Raw genomic sequence first — 24,639 nt, 5'->3', positions numbered from 1 at the left:
CTTTAGTGATGGTTTTCAGTGAAATAGCTCTCTCTTATTGGGCTTATTAAGGGCTATATATACCTCGGTGAGTAGGTAGGAGTTTTCATACTGAGGGTATATTACTGGCTGGTGTTCATATGTTTGGAATGTTCATTTACCTGTGGAGGACTATTTGATTCCTGAACATATCCTTACAGGGAAAGAGGAAGGATAATCTGTAATTTTGCATGACTACCTCAAGGGTGGCAAAAATGGGGATCATAGGGTTTATGTGCACAGGGAATGCACACCCAGAGCAAGGAGGAAAACAGTCCTACTCCTGCTGGTATCAGGATGAGATTTTCAAGGCTTCGACACATCAACCTTACTCTTGCTCTGGATGGCTCCCTTGGTTGCATGGCATTCCAGACTCACAGGTTTAGTGCTTTAAAACAGTATTACTGTAACCTAGACTGGCCTCAAAGTCACACTCTTTCTGCTAGCTTCCCTCATATTGCTTGCCATCATACCCTACTGATTGTTTTAACTGTTTTTGGTCAGAAGTTTGAGCAGATTACAGCAGCTAGGTGAAATGAAGGTCTGCACACCAAGAGGCTTGGGGAAAACATCCCACCTCAGTTCATCTGCTGAACATCAGCCTTCTGTTCTGTTGTGCAGGTGAAGGACTGAGGCTGTTGCCTCCAATTTACTCTCAGCTTCTAAAGGCCTTGAAATCTATTCCCTTTTGTCTATGAGCTGGTAGAGGGAACTGCATCATCAATATACTTTGAGGACTCCCATATCCACCACCAAAGTTCTACTGGAGTTCAAAATGAGAATGTGTTTGGGAACTGTTATACTGAATACCAAAATTTATATTTGAAAAGGACACTGTAGACTTGCAGACTTGCACTCACATGTTGCTAATAGGGGAATGTGCTAGTGGAGATTTGTCTCTACAACCTCGTAGTTCTGGAAGCCATGTTAGGCTTCCTATCTTAATAGATATTTGGTCATTCAAAGATTTCTGGCAGGGTTGAAGACTGATTACAGTCTCATAGCCTATCAGGCTGTTTAACTCTGAAAATACATATTTTATTGGATAGTTATCAGATAGTATACAAGCTAGCCAAGATATAATATACATTTTAAGCCTTTCTTAAGCTGGAATGGATAACTAAATGTTCTGTTTAACTAAAAAAGTGATGGACTGGGTGTTGAGTATATCATATGCTTTATAAATTTTAGAATGGTAATAATTGTACTCAATTTATATATAAGTGAAAAGGCTTTTTAACTGGACAAAAAGGGGGAAATGTTCTGGTTTGCCCTGGAGTTATCTGTATTTTGATGCTAACTCCACTGCCCCAAGGACAGCTGCCTAGTCAAGTACTCAGGAATCAGGTGACTTCACTAGAAACTTCTCCCCATTGAATTTGTAAAATACAGGTGAGGGGTAGGTACAGGATAGAAGGAGGCCTGTCATTGGAGGAGAAGGAAGGATGGGTGGGAGAGAAGTTTGAAGGAAGAGGAGGAGACTGGAACAGAAAGGAGAAGAGAGCGAGAGAGAGAGACTCGCTGGCAGGACAATGGACACTGATGTAAAGATCTCGCTCTGTGTATTTACAGGTTGTTACTAATGTTCCTAAGGGATGGATGGTACTGGGATTTGTATGTTTAGGTGGGCAATTATATCTTAACAATTGGCTTGAAAGAGCGTACCCCTGAACGGGGAGCCTCGTCTCTCGCTCCAATCATGGGGTGGGGTGCCACCAGGAATCACGAGTAGCCGGTCTTGATGTAACAGCAAGAGGTAGCTTTTATTAACGAGATCCCTATTAGCGGGATCCTGGGTCGATACGTATCTCACACAGGAGACAGAGGAATCGACCCCGAGCTTCCAAACTCGGGGGTTTATATAGGGGAGGTTAGGGACATTTGCGTGGTTACACATGATTGGTCATTTCAAATGGTGCACACTTACTTTCGGCTCGAAATTACAACAGCAAGGAGTACATGCTATCTAGCAGCTCAGCAGCTCGGGTAGGGTGGCTCATCTCACTCAGGGAGATGACTCACTTCTGGGGAGTGAAGGAAGGGGAGGGGGTGGCTACGGATGATCAGTGTCCTTGGAACTGGTAGCTGGTTTGGCAAGTCCTATCTCTGGCTCTCCCTCAGGCACGTCCGGCACTGCACATCCTGACTCTGACAATGAGTAACCTTTTTAAAACTCTATTTCTACAGGCTCAAAGAAAAAAAAAAGAAAAGGACAAAAATACATTAAGTAATAACAATTTCTGTATTAGTTTTCTTTGTGAATATGGACTTATTGCATGAACATCTTAAATTTCACGCACACTTGTAACTTAGAAGCAATTTTTAAAGAAGTTTTATGAGATTAGTAGACAGATACTAGCTGAGGTCTTTATCAAACCATTGATTTAGAATCTTGTAAGCCTTCTTATATTTAGAGGAATGATTATTACTTATGCTAAACCTGTGATGTGAATTAAAAGGGAAGGACCTAACATGGAAGGTATGTTAGAAATGTCAGTGCTCCAAACTAAGTGAGTGAGCTTACACTTGCCACTTCAGAACCAAGGAGACTGGAGCAGGAGGATTGTACATTCAAGGCTACAGAGGGAGCTATGGGCAATCCTGGGATATGCAGAGATCCTATCTACTCTTACCTTAAAAGAAAAGAAAGGAAGGGGAGATGGCAATACTCTATCTTCCTCTGCTGAAGCTGACTATATCACATCTCAGAGTTTTATGGGAAGTACACCCTCTCTGCTATACTACAACTATAGCTGCTGCTTATATTGGAAATGTTTTCAAGTAAAACCGGGTCTTCATTTTCTAAAAGCACTGCATCCATTCCAGAGAACTCAACTTTCTCTGGGAACCTGTCATCCTGATATTTGATCTGGCCAGCCTGGACAGTTTTTGTTTCTCTCATTCACTGTAGTTTTCTTTACACAATTACTAGCAATTATTCGCGGTTACACTTTCCATAAATATTCTTTCCCTCTAATGTTCTAGGCTTCAAATTATATAAGAACTAAAAACGAGTTGCTTATAATAAATATAATAGTGGTACTCACTACTGTAGCAGTCACTGAACATTACCTTGCTATGCCTCTGAGCAGCAGTGGTAGATGTGCTTTGAAACTACAATAGCCACTTACTCTTGAGTATTAGAAGATCATTCATCCCTCCTATTCATATATTTGTAAGTTTCTAGGTATAGCAACCAACCACAAACAGTGGAACAATGTGTCTCTCTCTGAAAAAAAGACATAAAGTAGACTGTAAGTACATGAGAAGATATTCATTATTAGTCATGAAGGAAAAGCAAAACAAATCTATTGGGATGGAGATTTAAGGGAGATACATGTCAGTGATTCGAGAGTACTATATACTACTGGTAGACTTCTTAAATGATACAGCCACTGTAGGAAAGTTCTATGACAATTTCTCAAAAATGAGAACATACTATTTTGCATATCTGCATTGAGTTATGAACCCAAAAATATGAATGTAGAAGCTTAGGTATTGTGCATTGTTTATAGTACAATAGTTGAAAGGAGGCACTCCAAGTTCCCGTGGACAAGGAAATGGATAAACAAACCACACTACAAGCAGGCATGCAATAAAAGTTAGCATTAATTGGGAAGAAAATCTGATAGCATGCCACAATACAGCCGATCCTTAAGAATATTCAACTAAATAAAATAGCTATTCACAAGAAGACAAAATGAACTTACTCTAAAGCATCTAGAGTTTAAGGAGATAAAAAGGAAAATAGTGGTAGCCTGGCACTGAGCTTTAGCAGTAGTGGGCTCCTAGCTTCCATCTAGAAAAGTAAAATGTTTTCAGGAGATGGAAGGTGATGGTAGACATAGAACAGCAGGAATATTATTAATGCCACTGAGCCATCCACTTATGATACTTAAGAGTCATTTTCATGTTGTATATGCTTTATCACAGTACTTTAAGAATTCCATTCTGGGCCCCCACCAGCTCACTGCTCCCAAACCCCATGGGAGCGAGAGCTCACCGCCTGGACAGGTGGGCATTCCTGAGACTGCAGAGTGGAAGAGACCACCAACAGTGCGCACACCTGCCCATATCCCTGGCACCAGAGAAAACTGTATACGGCCTCTGGGTTCCTGGAAATAAGCGCACAGGAGCAGCAGGTCCCATGCCCCTGAGACACCACCGGAACCTGAAGGGACCGACCAGATAAACAGTTCTCCGCACCCAAATCTCATGGGAGGGAGAGCTAAATCTTCAGAAAGTCAGACACGCGTGGGAAACCTGAGGAGACTACACTCTGCTCACATTACTGATTCCAGAGGAAAAAACAAACGCCATCTGGAACCCTGGTGCATGGAAGCTCCCGGAAAGGGCTGTGCAGATAATCCTGGTTGCTGTCCCCCCGGGGAGCTCATAAGCAACACCCCATTAGCAAACTTGAGCCTCAGGACCACAGGTAAGACAAACCTTCCTGCTCCAAGCGACGTACCTGGTGGACTCAAGACACAGGGCACAGGAATAGCTGAAGACCTGTAGATAGGAAAAACTACACGTCCGAAATCAGAACACTCTGTTCCCATAACTGGCTGAAAGAAAAAAAGGAAAACAGGTCTACAGCACTCCTGATACACAGGTTTATAGGACAGTCTAGCCACTGTCAGAAATAGCAGAACAAAGTAACACTAGAGATAATCTGATGGCGAGAGGCAAGCGCAGGAATCCAAGCAACAGAAACGAAGAATACATGTCATCATCAGAGCCCAATTCTCCCACCAAAACAAACACGGAATATGCAAACACACCAGAAAAGCAAGATCTAGTTTCAAAATCATATTTGATCATGATGCTGGAGGACTTCAAGAAAGACGTGAAGAACTCCCTTAGAGAAACACAGGAAAACATAAATAAACAAGTAGAAGCCTAAAGAGAGGAATCACAAAAATCCCTGAAAGAATTCCAGGAAAACACAATCAAACAGTTGAAGGAATTAAAAATGGAAATAGAAGCAAACAAGAAAGAACACATAGAAACATCCCCAGATATAGAAAACCAAAAGAAGAGACAAGGAGCCGTAGATACAAGCTTCACCAACAGAATAAAAGAGATAGAAGAGAGAATCTCAGGAGCAGAAGATTCCATAGAAATCATCGACTCAACTGTCAAAGATAATGTAAAGCAGAAAAAGCTACTGGTCCAAAACATACAGGGAATCCAGGACTGAATGAGAAGATAAAATCTAAGGATAATAGGTATAGAAGAGAGTGAAGACTCCCAGGTCAAAGGAACAGTAAATATCTTCAACAAAATCATAGAAGAAATCTTCCCTAACCTAAAAAAAGAGATACCCATAGGCGTAACAGGAGCCTACAGAACTCCAAATAGATTGGACCAGAAAAGAAACTCCTCCCGTCACATAATAGTCAAAACACCAAACACACAAAATAAAGAAAGAATATTAAAAGCAGTAAGGGGAAAAGGTCAAGTAACATATAAAGGCAGACCTATCAGAATCACACCAGACTTTTCTCCAGAAACTATGAAAGCCAGAAGATCCTGAACAGATGTCATACAGACCCTAAGAGAACACAAATGCCAGCCCAGGTTACTGTATCCTGCAAAACTCTCAATTAACATAGATGGAGAAAGCAAGATATTCCATGACAAAACCAAATTTACACAATATCTTTCTACAAATCCAGCACTACAAAGGATAATAAAGGGAAAAGCCCAACATAAGGAGGCAAGCTACACCCTAGAAGAAGCAAGAAACTAATCGTCTTGGCAACAAAACAAAGAGAAGAAAAGCACAACAACATAACCTCACATCCAAATATGAATGTAACAGGAAGCAATAATCACTATTCCTTAATATCTCTCAACATCAATGGCCTCAGCTCCCCAATAAAAAGACATAGATTAACAAACTGGATACGCAACGAGGACCCTGCATTCTGCTGCCTACAGGAAACACACCTCCGAGAAAAACACAGACACCACCTCAGAGTGAAAGGCTCAAAACAACTTGCCAAGCAAATGGTCAGAAGAAGCAAGCTGGAGTAGCCGGATGTAGATCTCTCCTGAGAGACACAGCCAGAATACAGCAAATACAGAGGCGAATGCCAGCAGCAAACCACTGAACTGAGAACAGAACCCCCGTTGAAGGAATCAGAGAAAGAACTGGAAGAGCCTGAAGGGGCTCGAGACCCCATATGAACAACAATGCCAAGCAACCAGAGCTTCTAGGGACTAAGCCACTACCTAAACTTTATATATGGACTGACCCTGGACTCTGACCTCATAGGTAGCACTGAATATCCTAGTAAGATCACCAGTGTAAGGGGAAGCCCTGGGTCCTGCTAAGATTGAACCCCAGTGAACTAGATTGTTGGGGGGAGGGCGGCAATGGGGGGAGGATGGGGAGGGGAACACCCATAAAGAAGGGGAGGGGGAGTTTCCTTGCTAAACATAATCCCTTATGTTGGCCCGTAAACCAGGAAAGGGAATAAGACTGGAACTGTAAATAATACTCAAGTTAATAAAAAAAATAGAGAAAGAAAAAAGAATTCCATTCTGATCTTTTCTCACAGGAACTAAACCTTCTTCCCTGAGACATCATGGCCCTGGCCCCAGAATTGAGCAGACAGACAAAACTGAAAGAGGTCGCAGGGATCCCACTGATGGATCCAACTGTCAACAACTGGAGTCAGATTCAGACCTTCAAGGCAAAGCCAGATGACCTCCTCATCTGTACTTACCCTAAATCAGGTAACCTGGTAGAGTAGTAGCCCCAGCCTCATCCTCTGAGCTATCTGAACTCCTCACCTAAGTTAGAACTACCTACAGTTAGAAGCTGGCTCTTTTTGTCCCACAATGGGTGCTACTTCACATGTCTTATCCCTGGGATCTTGAAGCTTAGTCTGTACCATTCATTTTTCTTGGGAAGAGGTGAGATTTGTCTCTACTTTTTTACCTTTCCCAGAGATCCAAAGTATTTCTTCTATAGCTAACAAGATCCTGGTTAGAACAGAAGGTAAAGCCAACATCTGCATCCACACCCCTTCATTAGTATATTTGAAGAATAATCTTCTAACTCAATCTTTATGGTCTTCCCAGGGACAACATGGATTCAAGAAATTGTCAACATGATTGAGCAGAATGGGGATGTAGAGAAGTGCCAGAGAACCATCATTCAACACCGACACCCTTTTATTGAGTGGGCTCAGCCACCCCAGCCTTCAGGTAAGAGACCCTGATTCCATATATGTTCCTCTTCTGTCTAATCTCTGTCCTTGTCCCTTCATCTTCTCTTTTTCTTTCCTATCCTGTCTCTCTCCCTCCCCCTATTTGTCTTTTGGAACAGCATCATGCTGTATATTAGTCCGGCTTTGAACTCACTGAGATTCTCCTGCTTCTGCCTCCTGAGTGTTGGGTTAAATGTATATGCCACCCTTTCCAGATCCATTTCTTTTCTGTATTTCTACCAAATGTGAATCAGCAAGGAAGATAGATGCATATGAAGGCAAAATTCTGCCTAATGTTCTCATTATACCTTTGCTCTGGTCATGTGTAACTGCAGAATAGAGGAAGGAACAGAAATCTACTCATCAGCAGCTCACACCCATCTGCGTTCAGTACTTTACTTTCATAACCAAGTGGTTTCTGGACAGTGTCTTATGATTCAAAACACACACACACACGCACACACACACATACACACAAACAGAAACACAAACACATGCATGCACACACATATACACACATACACATATAAACATGTGCACACATACACACACATACACACATGCACACACATATGCATGCATATAAATACACACACATACACATGTACATACATACATATGCACACACACACACACACACACACGAGGAGGCAATTACTTTGTTCAATTGAAAAGCTATTTTTCACGTAACTTTAACTGAACATTTTTCTTTTCATACATAGTTTCTAGTCTTGAGATTTCCTTGCTAAACATAATCCCTTATTGTTGTGAAATCAACTTTATCAAATTCTTAGTTCAAGAGCAGTGTGTGGCCAGACTCTTCACCAAAATATAATATAATAACCTCCAGCCCATCTCTCCATAGAGCAGTTCTGCGACCTCATGAGTGGGCCTCCACACTCTACTCTTTTTTTGGCACTGTGCTCTTCCAAAATTTCCCCAGAATTGTCTGTGAAGCTTTGCTTACAGCATTTTAGGGGTTTTAAACTCAAATTTCAGGACACATTATAAATCTGTCATGAAGCTCATCACATTGAGTCTATAGTTAGGAGCACAGACAGATGCTAATGTTTTGCTCACCTTTTTCTATTTAGTTTAATTTCCCATTGGGCTGCCAATCTGTGGGTGAACCTTTCTGGAAACCGTATTATGGATATACACACCCAGAGATACAGTTCATAGTCCAGTCAAGTTGACAATGGAAAGTAAGCATTATACCTTGTCACCTTCCAGACCTCATATCATAGAAGTAAGGTGGAACGCAAGTTTACAGCATGCCCTTCCGCTGTATGTTTATAGTTAATTGCCACTTATTATCAGTCACAATTCTAGTTTTTTAAAAGTATCTCTGCTCCTTGTTTGACAGGTTTTCAGATTATTCATATAAGAGAATCTTTACCATTTTCTGTGGATCACAGTCCAGATTCAAATGTGCCACCTAACAGAATGATTTCATGCAATCTTTGAAGCAATGCAGGACTAATTCTCTAACTTCTCCACTGCCATTATTTGAATAGCCTGATTGCTAGATTAAAGGAAAGACCTTAGGGACAGTCTGCAATATCTTTATTTCATCTTACCCCATTTTAACTCAATGATTCACAGAGAAAGTCCCTACAAGGTTTGTAAATAGAAGTGCAGAAATTACAAATCATGTATCAGAAAGGATGTAATAGAAGAAACATCACTGCACATAACCAGAGAGAAGTTTTTGATATGGCTGGAAGGGAGGTGAAAAGAGTCTGCTCACTGTTTCTTATCAGCTCTGGCTCAATAGGACAAATTTGGTTATTCTTGGCTTCCAGGTCATTATCCTCAAAATGAGAGAGTGAATTCCTTGAGGTTCCAATAAGAGACTTCATGTTTGGGTGTTGAGAGGGACACTAAGAGGAGTTTCCTTAGAGATGTAAGTCTTGTTAGGAGAATTGTTAACCCCATGGTCATACAGATAGCAGCATGAAAGAGCACTGATGAGAATCCAAGCAACATGGTAAAATATGGGAAGTCCATTCTTATAGGTCTCAGAGGAATTGGGGGGTTTCATGAACTCAGGCTGACTAATTCCTATAGAGAACAAAAAGGAGGAGGAGGAGGAGGAAGGGGGAGGAGGAGGAGGAAAGGGGAGAAGGAAGAGAAGGAGGAGGAGGAGGAGGAGGAGGAGGAGGAGGAGGAGGAGCAGGAGGAGGAGGAATAATCTCAAGGTAGGAATGTACAACTCCAGTGATGTGTGTGGGACACATCTATTGAAGTTGAACATGCTACACAGGTGTGGGATGTGTTGTCATTAGTGGCTTTCTGTTCTCCTTGGGTCTGGTAGTTTGGGCATCTAAATTTTCTTAAAGAAGGAAGAATAGAGTCTTTCTTCCTCCTATAATTTGAGAACCAAGTGAATCTCTTAGTCTATAGATTTTAGACAAGGACATATACGTTCCTAGTGCTGGGTCGCTATTTCCTTTATAGAAAGTACAGGCTGTGCCTGTGGTGTGTGTGTGTGCTGAGGAACAGTCCTGTTTGGATTTTCTTAATAACACATACTTATCGAAGCCTCCATCCCATTTTCTACAAACTGACAGTAAATTCACTCGAAGGGAGCATCCAGGTCTTAAGCTATGTAAGCCTACAAACACGAAAGCAAAACCAATAATCCTTCTTCCACCACCCCCAATCCCCAAGGCAAAAATACGAGAATCCCTGTGTGGATGCTGGATTCCCTGAGCAGCACCTGGAGTGGATATTCTCATGTGCTGAGCATACTGTGCAATCATCTCCTGAATTGTGTTACAGGTGTGGACAAAGCCAATGCGATGCCAGCTCCAAGGATATTAAGGACCCATCTTCCCCCTCAGCTGCTGCCACCGTCTTTCTGGACAAACAACTGTAAGGTAAGACAGTAGCAGTTCCTATCGGGACTGGAGCAGGGAGCCCAGAGCCTCAGGCCTTCACAGCCTGAGTGAGTATAGCTTCCTTAGCAGTACGCTGTACCTCTGAGACCTCATACTGTGCAGTAAAGTCAAACACCATGCTAGATTTAGTAGAGTGGTTCCCCAGAGGCTTTCAAATGTGATGTGAAGGCCGAGGGCAGACTGAGGTACTGGGGATCATGTGTTCTTCAGTGAAGCAGACTGGGAGTGGGGAACGGGAACCATAGGCTGTAGGCTATAGGAGGGCTTATGGAGTGGAGCACAAAGAAGACTGAGCAGATCAAGTGCAAAGGACTGATGTTCAAAGGGTAAATCCCAGTGGAGCTGCAGAGGAGGCTTGGATGGAGCCTCAGAAGCCTCCAGGCTGCTTTCACTCTTTCTAGGATTATGTCATGTGTCCCAGTGTCTTGTCTATTGTGTTCCTGACACATTGAGGGTGTTTGACCATGATAGGAGTATACCATAGGTATACCAAGGAGTATGCCAAGGGTACAGAATTCGTGCAGTGAGTGGAGCTGAAATTCAAGGATGAGTCAATGGCTTTTCTAAGAATAATCTTTTTCTTTTTTAAATGGAAATAGTGAAAGAAAGATAAAAAGGGACTAGAGAAATGGGCTCAGTGCTTAAGTGTATTGACTGTTCTTCCAGAGGACAAAGGTTCAGATACTAGCTCACAACTGTCTGTAACTTCAGTACTAGGGGATATGATGCCCTCTTCTGTTTTGTATGGGTACTGCTTGCACATGGGTCATAATCATACAAGCAGGCAATGCATCAATATAAATAAAACCATCACATAATTTAAGCTTTAAGGATTGTTTTGAAAGGACTAAAGTATTTATAGATAGCAGAAATATTGGTGGAGTTCCTACAATCAAATTACTTGTATTGTCCGTAAAGGTGGGTGACGAATGCCAATTCTATTCCTGGCATTACTGAGACCAGCTATCATGAAATCACTGAGGAATACCTCTTGATATTATCTGAGATCAAATAAGCTGAGGAAATTCCCAAGTTACAAAAAAATAAAACTGAAATAAAATTAAGAAAAGCATAATTATCATGGACCTGTGCAGTGGTATTTGATCCCCTGGATAATTCAGCAACATTAGCTTTAATGTTTGCACAGGGATTGAAACAGAACATGAACACAAGGAGATAAGAGAATGAGGAGAGAGCATAGGTATCATGGGTCATCATCTTCCATGTATATGTAGGTGGAGGAGTTGAGCTCTGTGGTACTGAGAACCGTCTTCAATGGGTATATTTTCAGTTTTGAATGAGTGAGGTTATTAAGTATATAAAACAAGCCAGAGAAAATGAACAAATAGAAAGCAGCAGGCAAATGGAAGGGTGGAGAGAGAGAGAGAGAGAGAGAGAGAGAGAGAGAGAGAGAGAGAGAGAGAGGGAGAGAGAGAGAGAGAGAGAGAGAGAGAGAGAGAGAGAGAGAGAGAGAGAGAGATAACAAACAACAAATCAGGTCCTCAAGCAGAAATTGCCTGGACAAGCCCTCTTGAATCTGACACTTGTTGTTCCCAGCACAGAGATTCTCAGGCAGAGCATAGAGTGTCCCTGGGCAAGGCTTCCAGGTCAAGGAACAAATCACAGTAGAAAGATAATATTACAAAGGGAGGACTCACAAACATCTAGCAAAAACTACTGATGAATCTCCATTGGGATAGCCAGTCAATTTACTCATAAAATACCCAGGCTGATCAGAATATTCCTCCAAGTAAAGGACAGGTAGGAAAGAGATAACATCAGGAGATCCTGTGCTCACACCATTTTCAAGAAACTGAGGAAGTTTAAGCATCAGCTGGAGTTTCACACTGAGGTTTCTCTCTATGGCTAAGGTTTCCAAGAGCTGATCTTCTAGTATCTCTTTCCCAATGGGCTAAACAAAGTAACACCTTTACAAAAGAGTTCACCTTCCAGATGTTCTCAGTAACTAGTTTTTTACTTGGGCTATTTTGCTCTTCTCTTCCCTCCTTGTCACAGAGTTCATGGAGTAGTCTCTCCCCAGATAAGGGATCTTGGAGTACACTTAGAAAAATATATTTGGTGTTGAAGTGCGTATGGAGTAACCCAACTTCTGAAGCCAGCTTCTCGGTGAATTCAAACAACAGAAGGAAATTTACCAATATAGTAGGTGGTAAAAAAGACTGTAGGCAACTTCTGGGTAGTCTTGTGTCATCTGTCAAAGGTTTTAAAGATTAATTCCCTATTCTTACCCTGGACTATAAGCTCTTACAAATCAGCATAAGATGACCCAAGTACCAGAAACACCAGTATATCTAACAGAAATACACATGATCTTATCTGAAGAGTCATCTCAGCTCAGATCCCCAGATTACTACTGTGATCATGATCATACATTACAACATACATACATACATACATACATACATACATACATACATACATACAACATACATAAGGAAAGAGACCTTCATGAGGGTGTCTGCTAAAGAACAGTTCAAGTTGGCTCCTAAAAACTTCTGACAAACCTGTTATATGCAAAAATAAGAAAATGTTAATGCGGCTGCTCCCAAACCCCGTGGGAGAGAGACTTCACCGCCTGGACAGGTAGGCACTCCTGAGACTTCAGAGCAGAAGAGACCACCAACATTGCCCAACCCTGCCCACATCCCTGGCCCAAGAGGAAACTGTATATGACCTCTGGGTTCCCTTGGATAAGGGCACAGCAGCAGCGGGTCAAGTGCGTCTGAGACACCCGCAGAACCTGAAGGGACCGACCAGATAAACAGTTCTCTACACCCAAATCCTGTGGGAGGGAGAGCTAAACTTTCAGAGAGGCAGACAAGCCTGGGAAACCAGAAGAGACTGCACTCTGCACACATTACTGATTCCAGAGGAAAACACCAAACGCCATCTGGAACCCTGGTGCACGGAAGCTCCTGGAAAGGGCAGCACAGAGCTTCCTAGTTGCTACCCCCACAAAGAGCTCGTAGGCAGCACCCCACAAGCAAACTTGAGCCTCAGCACCACAGGTAAGACAAACCTTCCTACTCCAAGCGACCTGCCTAGTGAACTCAGGACACAGGCCCACAGGAAGAGCTAAAGACCTGTAGATAGGAAAAACTACACGCCCGAAAGCAGAACACTCTGTTCCCATAACTGACTGAAAGAAAACAGGAAAACAGGTCTACAACACCCCTGAAACACAGGATTATAGGACAGTCTAGCCACTGTCAGAAATAGCAGAACAAAGTAACACCAGAGATAATCTGATGGTGAGAGGCAAGCGCACGAACCCAAGGAACAGAAACCAAGACTACATGGCATCATCGGAGCCCAATTCTTCCACCAAAGCAAACACTGAATATCCAAACACGCCAGAAAAGCAAGATCTAGTTTCAAAATCATATTTGATCATGACGCTGGAGGACTTCAAGAAAGATGTGAAGAACTCCCTTAGAGAAACACAGGAAAACATAAATAAACAAGTAGAAGCCTACAGAGAGGAATCACAAAAATCCCTGAAAGAATTCCAGGAAAACACAATCAAACAGTTGAAGGAATTAAAAATGGAAATAGAAGCAATCAAGAAAGAACACATGTAAACAACCCCGGATATAGGAAACCAAAAGAAGAGACAAGGAGCTGTAGATACAAGCTTCACCAACAGAATACAAGAGATGGAAGAGAGAATCTCAGGAGCAGAAGATTCTATAGAAATCATTGACTCAACTGTCAAAGATAATGTAAAGCAGAAAAAGCTACTGGTCCAAAACATACAGGAAATCCAGGACTCAATGAGAAGATCAAACCTAAGGATAATAGTTGTAGAAGAGAGTGAAGACTCCCAACTTAAAGGACCAGTAAATATATTCAACAAAATCATAGAAGAAAACTTCCCTAACCTAAAGAAGGAGATACCCATAAGCATACAAGAAGCCCACAGAACTCCAAATAGATTGGACCAGAAAAGAAACTCCTCCCGTCACATAATAGTCAAAACACCAAACGCACAAAATAAAGAAAGAATATTAAAAGCAGTAAGGGAAAAAGGTCAAGTAACATATAAAGGCAGACCTATCAGAATCACACCAGACTTTTCTCCAGAAACTATGAAAGCCTGAAGATCCTGGACAGATGTCATACAGACCCTAAGAGAACACAAATGGCAGCCCAGGTTACTGTATCCAGCAAAACATAGATGGAGAAACCAAGATATTCCATGACAAAACCAAATTTAAACAATATCTTTCTACAAATCCAGCACTAAAAATGATAATTAATGGTAAAACCCAACATAAGGAGGCAAGCTACACCCTAGAAGAAGCAAGAAACTAATCGCCTTGGCAACAAAACAAAGAGAAGAAAAAGCACACAAACATAACCTCATATCCAAATATGAATATAACAGGAAGCAATAATCACTATTCCTTAATATCTCTCAACATCAATGGACTCATCTCCCCAATAAAAAGACATAGATTAACAAACTGGATACGCAACAAGGTCCCTGCATTCTACTGCCTACAAGAAACACACCTCAGAGACAAAGACAGACACTACCTCAGAGTGAAAGGCTGGAAAACAACTTGCCGAGCAAATGGTCAGAAGAAGCACGCTGGAGTAGCCATTCTAATATCAAATAAAATCAATTTTCAACTAAAAGTCATCAAAAAAGATAAGGAAGGACACTTCATGTTCATCAAAGGAAAAATCCACTAAGATGAACTCCAATCCTAAATATCTATGCCCCAAATACAAGGGCACCTACATACGTAAAAGAAACCTTACTAAAGCTCAAAACACACATTGCACCTCACACAATAATAGTAGGAGATTTCAACACCCCACTCCCATCAATGGACAGATCATGCAAACAGAAATTAAACAGAGACAAAGACAGACTAAGATAAGTCACGAACCAAATGGACTTAACAGATATTTATAGAACATTCTATCCTAAAGGAAAAGTATATACCTTCTTCTCAGCTCCTCATGGTACTTTCTCCAAAATTGACCATATAATTGGTCAAAAAACGGGCCTCAACAGGTACAGAAAGATAGAAATCATCCCATGCGAGCTATCAGACCATCACGGCCTAAAGCTGGTATTCAATAACAAAAAGGGAAGAATGCCCACATATACGTGGAAGTTGAACAATGCTCTACTCAACGATAACCTGGTCAAGGAAGAAATAAAGAAAGATATTAAAGACTTCTTAGAATTTAATGCAAATGAAGGTACAACATACCCAAACTTATGGGACACAATGAAAGCTGTGCTAAGAGGAAAACTCATACCTCTGAGTGCCTGCAGAAAGAAACAGGAAAGAGCATATGTCACCAGCTTGACATCACACCTAAAAGCTCTAGAACACAAAGAAGCAAATACACCCAGGAGAAGTAGAAAGCAGGAAATAATCAAACTCAGAGCTGAAATCAACCAAGTAGAAACAAAAAGGACCAGAGAAAGGATCAACAGTACCAAAAGTTGGATCTTTGAGAAAATCAACAAGATAGATAAACCCTTAGCCAGACTAACGAGAGGACACAGAGAGTGTGTCCAAATTAACAAAATCAGAAATGAAAAGGGAGACATAACTACAGATTCAGAGGAAATTCAAAAAATCATCAGATCTTACTATAAAAGCTTATATTCAACAAAACTTGAAAATCTGCAGGATATGGACAATTTCCTAGACAGATACCAGGTACCGAAGTTAAATCAGGAACAGATAAACCAGTTAAACAACCCCATAACTCCTAAGGAAATAGAAGCAGTCATTAAAGGTCTCCCAACCAAAAAGAGCCCAGATCCAGACGAGTTTAGTGCAGAATTCTATCATACCTTCATAGAAGACCTCGTACCAATATTATCCAAACTATTCCACAAAATTGAAACAGATGGAGCACTACCAAATTCCTTCTATGAAGCCACAATTACTCTTATACCTAAACCACACAAAGACCCAACAAAGAAAGAGAACTTCAGACCAATTTCCCTTATGAATATCGACGTAAAAATACTCAATAAAATTCTGGCAAACCGAATACAAGAGCACATCAAAACAATCACCCATCATGATCAAGTCGGCTTCATCCCAGGCATGCAGGGATGGTTTAATATACAGAAAACTGATTTATTTCAGTTAATTTTATACCCAGCCACTATGCTGAAGTTGTCTATCAGCTTCAGTAGTTCTCTGGTGGAACTTTCAACCACCATGATTTTTTCAACGTGATCCATTATATAAACAAACTGAAAGAACAAAAGCACATGATCATTTCATTAGATGCTGAGAAAGCATTTGACAAAATTCCACACCCTTTGATGATAAAAGTCCTGGAAAGAATAGGAATTCAAGGCCCATACCTAAACATAGTAAAAGCCATATACAGCAAACCAGTTGCTAACATTAAACTAAATGGAGAGAAACTTGAAGCAGTCCCACTAAAATCAGGGACTAGACAAGGTTGCCCACTCTCTCCCTACTTATTCAATATAGTTCTTGAAGTTCTAGCCAGAGCTATCAGAAAACAAAAGGAGGTCAAGGGGATACAGATCGGAAAAGAAGAAGTCAAAATATCAGAGCTATCAGAAAACAAAAGGAGGTCAAGGGGATAGAGATCGGAAAAGAAGAAGTCAAAATATCACTATTTGCAGATGATATGATAGTATATTTAAGTGATCCCAAAAGTTCCACCAGAGAACTACTGAAGCTGATAGACAACTTCAGCATAGTGGCTGGGTATAAAATTAACTGAAATAAATCAGTAGCCTTCCTCTACACAAAAGAGAAACAAGCCGAGAAAGAAATTAGGGAAACGACACCCTTCATAATAGACCCAAATAATATAAAGTACCTCAGTGTGACTTTAAACAAGCAAGTAAAAGATCTGTACAATAAGAACTTCAAGAACCTGAAGAAAGAAATTGAAGAAGACCTCAGAAGATGGAAAGGTCTCCCATGCTCATGGATTGGCAGGACTAATATAGTAAAAATGGCCATTTTACCAAAAGCGATCTACAGATTCAATGCAATCCCCATCAAAATACCAATCCATTTCTTCAAAGAGTTAGACAGAACAATTTGCAAATTCATCTGGAATAAGAAAAAACCCAGGATAGCTAAAACTATCCTCAACAATAAAAGGACTTCAGGGGGAATCACTATCCCTGAACTCAAGCAGTATTACAGAGCAATAGTGATAAAAACTGCATGGTATTGGTACAGAGACAAACAGATAGACCAATGGAACAGAATTGAAGACCCAGAAATGAACCCACACACCTATGGGCACTTGATTTTTGATAAAGGAGCCAAAAGCAGCCAATGGAAAAAGATAGCATTTTCAGCAAATGGTGCTGGTTCAACTGGAGGTCAACATGGAGAAGAATGCAGATCAATCAATGCTTATCACCCTGTACAAAGCTTAAGTCCAAGTGGATCAAGGACCTCCACATCAAACTAGATACACTCAAACTAATAGAAGAAAAACTAGGGAAGCATCTGGAACACATGGGCACTGGAAAAAATTTCCTGAACAAAACACCAGTGGCTTACGCTCTAAGATCAAGAATCGACAACTGGGATCTCATAAAACTGCAAAGCTTCTGTAAGGCAAAGGACACTGTGGTTAGGACAAAACGGCAACCAACAGATTGGGAAAAGATCTTTACCAATCCTACAACAGATAGAGGCCTTATATCCAAAATATACAAAGAACTCAAGAAGTTAGACCGCAGGGAGACAAATAACCCTATTAAAAAATGGGGTTCAGAGCTAAACAAAGAATTCACAGCTGAGGAACGCTGAATGGCTGAGAAACACCTAAAGAAATGTTCAACATCTTTAGTCATAAGGGAAATGCAAATCAAAACAACCCTGAGATTTCACCTCACACCAGTGAGAATGGCTAAGATCAAAACCTCAGGTGACAGCAAATGCTGGCAAGGATGGGGAGAAAGAGGAACACTCCTCCATTGTTGGTGGGATTGCAGACTGGTACAACCATTCTGGAAATCAGTATGGAGGTTCCTCGGAAAATTGGACATTGAACTGCCTGAGGATCCAGCTATACCTCTCTTGGGCATATACCCAAAAGATGCCGCAACAGATAAAAAAGACACGTGCTCCACTATTTTATAGCCTTATTTATAATAGCCAGAAGCTGGAAAGAACCCAGATGCCCTTCAACAGAGGAATGGATACAGAAAGTGTGGTACACCTACACAATGGAATATTACTCAGCTATCAAACACAATGACTTTATGAAATTCGTAGGCAAATGGTTGGAACTGGAAAATATCATCCTGAGTGAGATAACCCAATCACAGAAAAACACACATGGTATGCACTCATTGATAAGTGGCTATTAGCCCAAATGCTTGAATTACCCTAGATGCCTAGAACACTTGAAACTCAATACGGGTGATCAAAATGTGAAATCTTCACTCCTTCTTTGAAAGGGGAACAAGAATATCCTTGGCAGGGAATAGAGAAGCAAAGATTAAAACAGAACCAGAGGAACACCCATTCAGAGCCTGCCACACATGTGGCCCATACATATACAGCCACCCAATTAGACAAGATGGATGAAGCAAAGAAGTGCAGGCAGACAGGAGCTGGATGTAGATCTCCTCTGAGAGACACAGCCAGAATACAGCAAATACAGAGGCGAATGCCAGCAGCAAACCACTGAACTGAGAATAGGACCTTCATTGAAGAAATCAGAGAAAGAACTGGAAAGCTTGAAGGGTCTCGAGACACCATATGAACAACAATGCCAAGCAACCAGAGCATCCAGGGACTAAGCCACTACCTAAAGACTATACATGGACTGACCCTGTACTCTGACCAAATAGATAGCATTGAATACCCTAGTAAGATCATCAGTGTAAGGGGAAGCCCTGGATCCTGCTAAGACTGAACCCCCAGTGAACGTGATTACTGGAGGGAGGGTGGCAATGGTGGGAGGATGCGGAGGGGAACACCAATAAAGAAGGGGAGGGGGAGGGATTAGGGGGATGTTGGCCCGTAAACCGGGAAAGGGAATAACACTCCAAATGGAAATAAGAAATACTCAAGTTAAAAAAGTAAATAAATAAATAAACAAACAAAAAAGTGACAAAAAAAGAAAATGTTAATGCTGTACCAAATAGATCATTGTATCAAATATGACATAAAGAAAGAAGATGTGACTTTAGGTTGAATCATCAAATAAAGCAATGGTGTTTTATAATTGCTTACACATATATGTATATATCATCATATATTATATACATTATATATTATATATACATATTTAACGATTTATATATACAACACAGAAAATTAAAAACCAGAACGAGCCTAACCCTCAGACTGTGTGCATCAGAATAGAGAAATGTATGGACTTGGAAAGGGATGAATGAGGGCTGAGGAAAGGTGAGAGTTATGCCATGTGGCTGGAAAGCACATCCCTGAAAAGGAAAGATGAAACTCCTAAAATGTCAGTCAATACTGAGGTGAAAGACAGCCTGAGTACAAAGTGCAAGAATTAAATTAAAAAATAAATAAATAATCTGACACTTTAGAAAATTCTTTCCATTGGTGCACAGCAGCATTTTGACTTGGAGAATACAAGGGCAAGATAACAAAGTCTCCCAACAGGGTCCTTATTGAAATGCACCTAGTGTTTGCTTATTCTGTGTAGAAACACACAGATTTTAAAGTGATCATCATGGAAGAAAGTGTGTGCTCATATCAAGTAGGATCCACGGTGCTGCTCCACGCCAAAACAGCAGGTGGAGCAATTGCTTTCTCAGAAATCAGGCTGAGGTTTCTGGAAGGCTCAGTGGCTCTGTAGTTGATTCAGAGTATGTAGAGGAAGAGTTTGCCCCTGATAACAAAAGGGAAATCAAGAATTGAGATAAATTTTAATGAGTTAGGGCTGGGGTGGGAGTATCATAATTGGTGACATTGCTCTAGGCTGAGTCTCAGTGCCAGGGCAGGAGAGCTGAGCATTCCCCAAAAGGACTCACCCAGAGGGACAACTAGGGAGTTCCAATATTTGTGTTCCTTTAACTCACCTCTCTTCTTCTCCAAAGTACCTTTATGTGGCTCGAAACGCCAAAGACTGCATGGTTTCCTACTACCACTTCTACAGAATGTGCCAGGTGCTCCCCAATCCAGGCACCTGGAATGAGTATTTTGAAACCTTCATCAATGGAAAAGGTAAATAAAAATGCATTGTCCCTCTGTGGTTTTACCCCGATTAGGCTGAGCTGAGAGAACAACCCCTGACAGTTGATCCCCCAGAGTTTCCTCTGCCTCCTATCCTGGCCTCTATTTGGGGATTCCTGACCTATAGACTTTCCTCAGCCTGTGTGACCCTGTCATAATATCAGGGTGCAAGTGATTGTGCATAATCAATATGTAGCCACTTTAATTCTCATATTAAAGAAAAGTCCCCAATACTGACAGAAACTATGTGACATCAGAAGCGAGCAGCTCAGTGATGCTGGGAAATATCTAATACAGAATTTTTCCTTCTCTGATGTACCTGAAGCCAGAAAAAAGAAAAAAAGAAAGAAAGAAAGAGAGAGAGAGAGACAGAGAGAGAGAGAGACAGAGACAGAGAGAGAGACAGAGAGAGAGAAAAAGAAAGAAAGAAAGAAAGAAAGAAAGAGAGAGAGAGAGAGAGAGAGAGAGAGAGAGAGAGAGAGAAAGAAAAAGAAAAAAGGAAAGTCAAACTTTCCTGACTTGGAAGATTTGTGTCCATGAAAACAATTCTTGTTTTTCACAGTAAGTTGGGGATCTTGGTTTGACCATGTGAAAGGATGGTGGGAAATTCGAGGCAGATACCAGATTCTCTTCCTCTTCTATGAAGACATGAAGAGGGTAAGTAAATTACTTCTTCAGCATCAGGGACAGGGAAGCTGCTTTAGGAATGTGGTTCTGACAGGGATGTCTGGAAAAATGTGATAGTGTGAAAACTCTTTTCCAGTCCAACTAATGCTACCCTCACTCACAGGACCCAAAGCGTGAAATCCAGAAGGTAATGCAGTTCATGGGCAAGAATTTGGATGAAGAGGTCGTGGATAAAATAGTCCTGGAGACATCGTTTGAGAAAATGAAAGACAATCCTTTGACAAATTTTTCTACAATCCCCAAGACTATCATGGACCAGTCCATTTCCCCTTTCATGAGAAAAGGTCTGTGGGGCTTATTTATCTCTAATTCTGAGCCAGTCCCCCTCCAATCCACATATTGTGATTCTAAGAAAGCTAGAGACTTGTTCCTAGTGTACAAGAAGCTCTACAAAGCAAGTCTTACAGATAACTAAGACAGACTCCCCTTGGTGCACACCTCCTTGGGATCCCTGCCTGCGGTTAGACTCATCAGAGCTGACATCTAGTTTGATTCTGTCTCCAAATCATGACTCATGACACTTTCAGGACTTTCAGCATGTATTACTGAGACCCAGGCCCTTAATGCTTCCTAGATTTTGAAAGAAAAAAATCTGGTTATCCCTGGTGATTCACTTTTAAGTGGGGAATGTTATTTTTTAAAGTTAGTATACTCAGTAACTTTCTAAAACTCAACAGTTCGATGATTTCACACAAATCCTCAGTAAACCCACTTTCCAAAAAGGTAGGTACAGAATGAAACCCATCCCACTGTCTCATTAACATCTGCACTTTTTTCCACTGCTATGCAACCAGGACTAGGTTTTATAAACAGCTGCAGAACTTTTTTTCTTTTACTTTCAGCACAGGAGTTAATCCATTGCCCTTGCAGTATTCCCTCTTTTCTCTCTTAGACTTTGGTAAGGTTTGAGAAGCACCCTTTTTCCCAGTCTATCAATGTCCACTCTTCTCTGCACTCACTTGTGTTTGCTTCTTTGCTTGCTTGCTTTGGCCATAAAAACACAACTAAGAATACCATGACAGAAACCTGTTCACTAACACAAACCGTGATTACCTTACATACTTTTGCTTACCAGAATATGAGCTATCCCTCCAGGAAAAGAAATACTGATCTCTACGCATGACTGTCTATACAGGACTCATGGATATCCTGTTATTCCTCCAATTATTTCTCTTATTATAGATATTGTGTCCATATTTTTATGATTAATGCTACAATGAACATTTCTTGTTCATCAAGTTGGATAATTTTCTTTAAGAATCACAAGTGTTACAGTGATTATCTCTCTAAAATTATTTAAAATAATAAAAATAGAATCTCGTTCCAATAACATAATCTACTAAAAACAATTCATAGAAATAAACGATGCAGTTCAATACATTCTTACAAACAAATAAAACTAAGTGATCAAAGTAAAAAGAATTCCATCAGCTTGGTTGATATCCTGCCATATCCTTTGCAGGCAATCTTTCCTTCAGAAGAAAATATTCCCATTTCTCACTGTAAGTTGGTTTTGTTTGTTCTTAGGTGGCATATACTTGGAGTGTCACAATATGTATTTTCTTATGCCCCAGATCTCTGGCCAGTATAACATCTTAAGATCTCCTTGTATGGCTATATGTCTACCATTCCTTCATTTTTATAATTGTTACTACATAATATGTGTGTGTAGCACAGTAGAGCCAAGATTCTGGGTCACATTGAATTGATTGATTTTATTTAGATGCCAGAGCCCCTGCACAAAGACAACTAAACCCCCTTCTCATTAAGGAGAGGTAAAGTGGTGAGGAATTGAGCTCCTGTCAGGACAGCACCAATGTGGGTACTGCACACTCCAGTCAGGGATACAGTCTGTCAACCACACACTGATGCTTTTGTCTGGCCTTTGTCCTTTAGGAATTGTGGGTGATTGGAAAAACCACTTTACTGTGGCCCAGAATGAGAGGTTTGATGAAATCTATGAGCAAAAGTTGGATGGAACCTCTCTAAACTTCTGCATGGAACTCTGATCAAGATGAGAAGATAGACATCAAGGACAGGAGTCTGTCTGCAAGCCTCAATCCAGCCAAAGGAAGATCAGAAAGCAAACTGTAAATGCCAAGGACTGTGACACCGACTCTGTTATTACTGACATCACATTACAATTCACAAAATCATATTATGTCCAGTGTATACTTTCTCCACTATTCAGTACAAATCAGTAAGATGGCTTAATAAGCTAATAAATAAACAAACTTGAATAGTATAAATTTTATGATGACATCTTTCTAGGAGGTATAGCCTATATTCTAACTCTAAATAACTATCTTATGCACAAAAACACAAATATTAGAAATCATCTAAATGAATGTACAGAAATTCCTAATGTCTTTCTGCTCAATCGGTATTTTTCATGGTTACAGTGGGAAGACTCAGTTTGTGGACAACTTGTTGCAACATGCTCACTGGAACATTTTCTACCTGGTAGGAGGAAATTGAGGGAAGGACTTCAAGGAGATGTCAGAAATCCAAATCTTAATAAACAGAATCATAGTTCTGGAGCATAAAAGAAACAGAAGAAAGGCATGAGGGTGACCTTTGGAAAGCACAAATTGTGTCTTGATAAAAGCAGAATGGAAGGTTGGTGTTCAACTTGCAGCCAGTTAAGTTTTGATCTCCTGTCATCTCTTCTTCTGAGGAACAGCTTGTACTTTTGCCCACTTTAGCAGAGTCCATCTGCATTTGCTTGCCAGCATACTTCCTTCCACCTCTCACTCGCTCCATGTCTTGGGCATCCTTTTACTCCCAGTAACCAGGCAATATGGAGAACACAGCATGTTGCATGACTGAATGATGGCTCAGAAGACAGAAAGGCACACATGTTTAGGTCACAAATTCTCAGCACTTACCCTTTTACTTTAGTTGCAGACATCAGCACTGCTAAGCTGAGATCAGCAGGAGCAGCCTGTGGTGTGAACAGGAGCCTGGGGTATTTAGCATGAGCTAGAATGCCATTTGCTTTCTAGCACTCAAACCTGCAATGGCCATGTGATGAGGACGTGGACACAGCATGTGTTACTGCCAGCAAGAGCTATGAGAAGGTGTAGTAGAAGTTAGTGGGTGGAAGCTACGAAACTGGAACATGGCCTAGAAGAGAATGAGTGCTCCTGGCCCTTGGTCTTCCTTTCCCTTGTTTCTTGGCCATGAAAAATTCAATAAAATGAGGTGGTTAGTTTTGCTTTGCCATTTACCCTCACCATGATATTCTGTCCATCTCACCACAGAACGTAAATTCCAAACCCAAGAGCTAAAATAAAGCTTCTGTCTTTATAAGTTGCTTTCCCCAGATATTGTTATAATGAAAGAAAGCTCACTAATACATTCCCAATGATGTGGTTATAAAATACTAGAAAAGTGTGAAATTTTGTTGAACTTATAGACAATCGCTTGGTTACTGCCGAAATCTAACCATATGTGTATAGTTAATTGACAATGTCTATTATATAAAAAAATTATATCCGAATTGTATTGTAAAATTTTATTGTTTGCTCCTAAGTCTTGAAATTATTCAAAGTTTCTCTAGGTAGAGAGTCCCCTCTTACAATC

At 40.8% G+C, this 24,639-nt stretch overlaps 1 protein-coding gene across 15 annotated transcripts in view; it reads left to right on the top strand.

The window, feature by feature from the left end:
* LOC148003342 (sulfotransferase 1C2A-like) overlaps window positions 1-23,646 on the top strand; it is a 29,791-nt gene extending 6,145 nt beyond the window's left edge. For 8 of the 15 annotated variants that reach the window (XM_087568357.1, XM_087568358.1, XM_087568365.1 and 5 more), the window contains 7 exons: window positions 6,588-6,765; window positions 7,114-7,239; window positions 10,026-10,123; window positions 20,232-20,358; window positions 20,930-21,024; window positions 21,158-21,338; window positions 22,951-23,646. In XM_087568357.1, coding sequence (XP_087424483.1) covers window positions 6,615-6,765; window positions 7,114-7,239; window positions 10,026-10,123; window positions 20,232-20,358; window positions 20,930-21,024; window positions 21,158-21,338; window positions 22,951-23,063 — 891 coding nt within the window. In that variant the 5' untranslated portion in view covers window positions 6,588-6,614 and the 3' untranslated portion in view covers window positions 23,064-23,646. Of the gene's footprint in view, window positions 1-3,951; window positions 4,457-6,587; window positions 6,766-7,113; window positions 7,240-10,025; window positions 10,124-12,160; window positions 12,308-20,231; window positions 20,359-20,929; window positions 21,025-21,157; window positions 21,339-22,950 lie in introns of all 15 variants that reach the window. The other 7 variants (XM_087568370.1, XM_087568364.1, XM_087568371.1 and 4 more) reach the window with 2 other exon arrangements.
* The last annotated feature ends 993 nt before the right edge of the window (window positions 23,647-24,639 follow it).

This window comes from Rattus norvegicus, chromosome 9 (genome assembly GCF_021556685.1).
Source record: "Rattus norvegicus strain SHRSP/BbbUtx chromosome 9, alternate assembly SHRSP_T2T, whole genome shotgun sequence".
In the NCBI taxonomy this organism is placed as follows: domain Eukaryota; kingdom Metazoa; phylum Chordata; class Mammalia; order Rodentia; family Muridae; genus Rattus; species Rattus norvegicus.
The sequence above is the reverse complement of the archived record's forward strand: the minus strand, read 5'-3'. Positions and strand labels throughout refer to the sequence as shown.